Source organism: Penaeus monodon, chromosome 32 (genome assembly GCF_015228065.2).
Source record: "Penaeus monodon isolate SGIC_2016 chromosome 32, NSTDA_Pmon_1, whole genome shotgun sequence".
In the NCBI taxonomy this organism is placed as follows: Eukaryota; Metazoa; Arthropoda; class Malacostraca; order Decapoda; family Penaeidae; genus Penaeus; species Penaeus monodon.
Genome location: NC_051417.1, coordinates 35,297,481 through 35,298,320, shown reverse-complemented (window position 1 = coordinate 35,298,320; position 840 = coordinate 35,297,481). Strand labels below are relative to the sequence as shown.

Genomic DNA, 840 nt, shown 5'->3' with positions numbered 1-840 from the left:
GACAGAACCCCCCCCCCCCCCTCTAAAAATCACATCACTCCCACATCTAACAAAGAATACCTTTCCTCAATCAAATCAAATGAGAATTAATGGTACAAAAACATCCAGTAAACAATTACAAGGATGCTGATCTGTCCCCTCTTACATAAAAAAAAATCTCCGAGGAACCAAAACACGCTCCCAAACGACTCACCTCACATTGGTCATGGTAGACGGGTACTCCAGATCTGTAGGCGCATGTGTCGTTACGCCAATTTCCAGCGAGCCAGCCCACTTGTCAACACACTTGTCCAGTCGCACTTCGAACATCTCGTTTGGCTTCAGGGGACGACGTGTCAGAACCACGCCATTGTTGAAATCGTCCGAGGCACTGTCAGAGGAGATACAGAGATACAACTATTTGCATTTCCAGTCATGTATAAAATCTGATACAAAACATGACTCAGAGTAACTTTCCTCCCAATACCACTTTATTTTTAATTTTCACCCCCATTCTGTTCATAAAAATGACACTTGAAACAAATCCTTTTTTTCCTATGGGAGTACGCTATTCATCGGCTTGGATAGAGTGCTTTATTAAAGGTACAGTTCTGTATAATTGCTCTTTCTTTTATAATGTAATTGTTGATATTAGCCACTGCAGATTTAGCTTCAATATCTAGGGAAAATCAGCAATATTGGACATTAATTAAATCACTTAAAACATGTATAGCTGGGTGAAAAATAGCAGATAAAATACCTGTATTAATACAAAAAACAGTTTCCATTTTCTCAAAAATACTAATAATCTTTAATCTACTAAATATAATTCATTGCACCATATCTTTTTTGTACTGATTA

General features: G+C 37.7%; 1 protein-coding gene across 1 annotated transcript in view; it reads right to left on the bottom strand.

The window, feature by feature from the left end:
* The window catches only part of LOC119593653 (neuralized-like protein 4), a 43,428-nt gene that overhangs the window by 18,690 nt on the left and 23,898 nt on the right, over nt 1–840 (bottom strand). Inside the window, 2 exon segments of the mRNA XM_037942604.1 lie at nt 61–65; nt 194–370. Coding sequence (XP_037798532.1) covers nt 61–65; nt 194–370 — 182 coding nt within the window.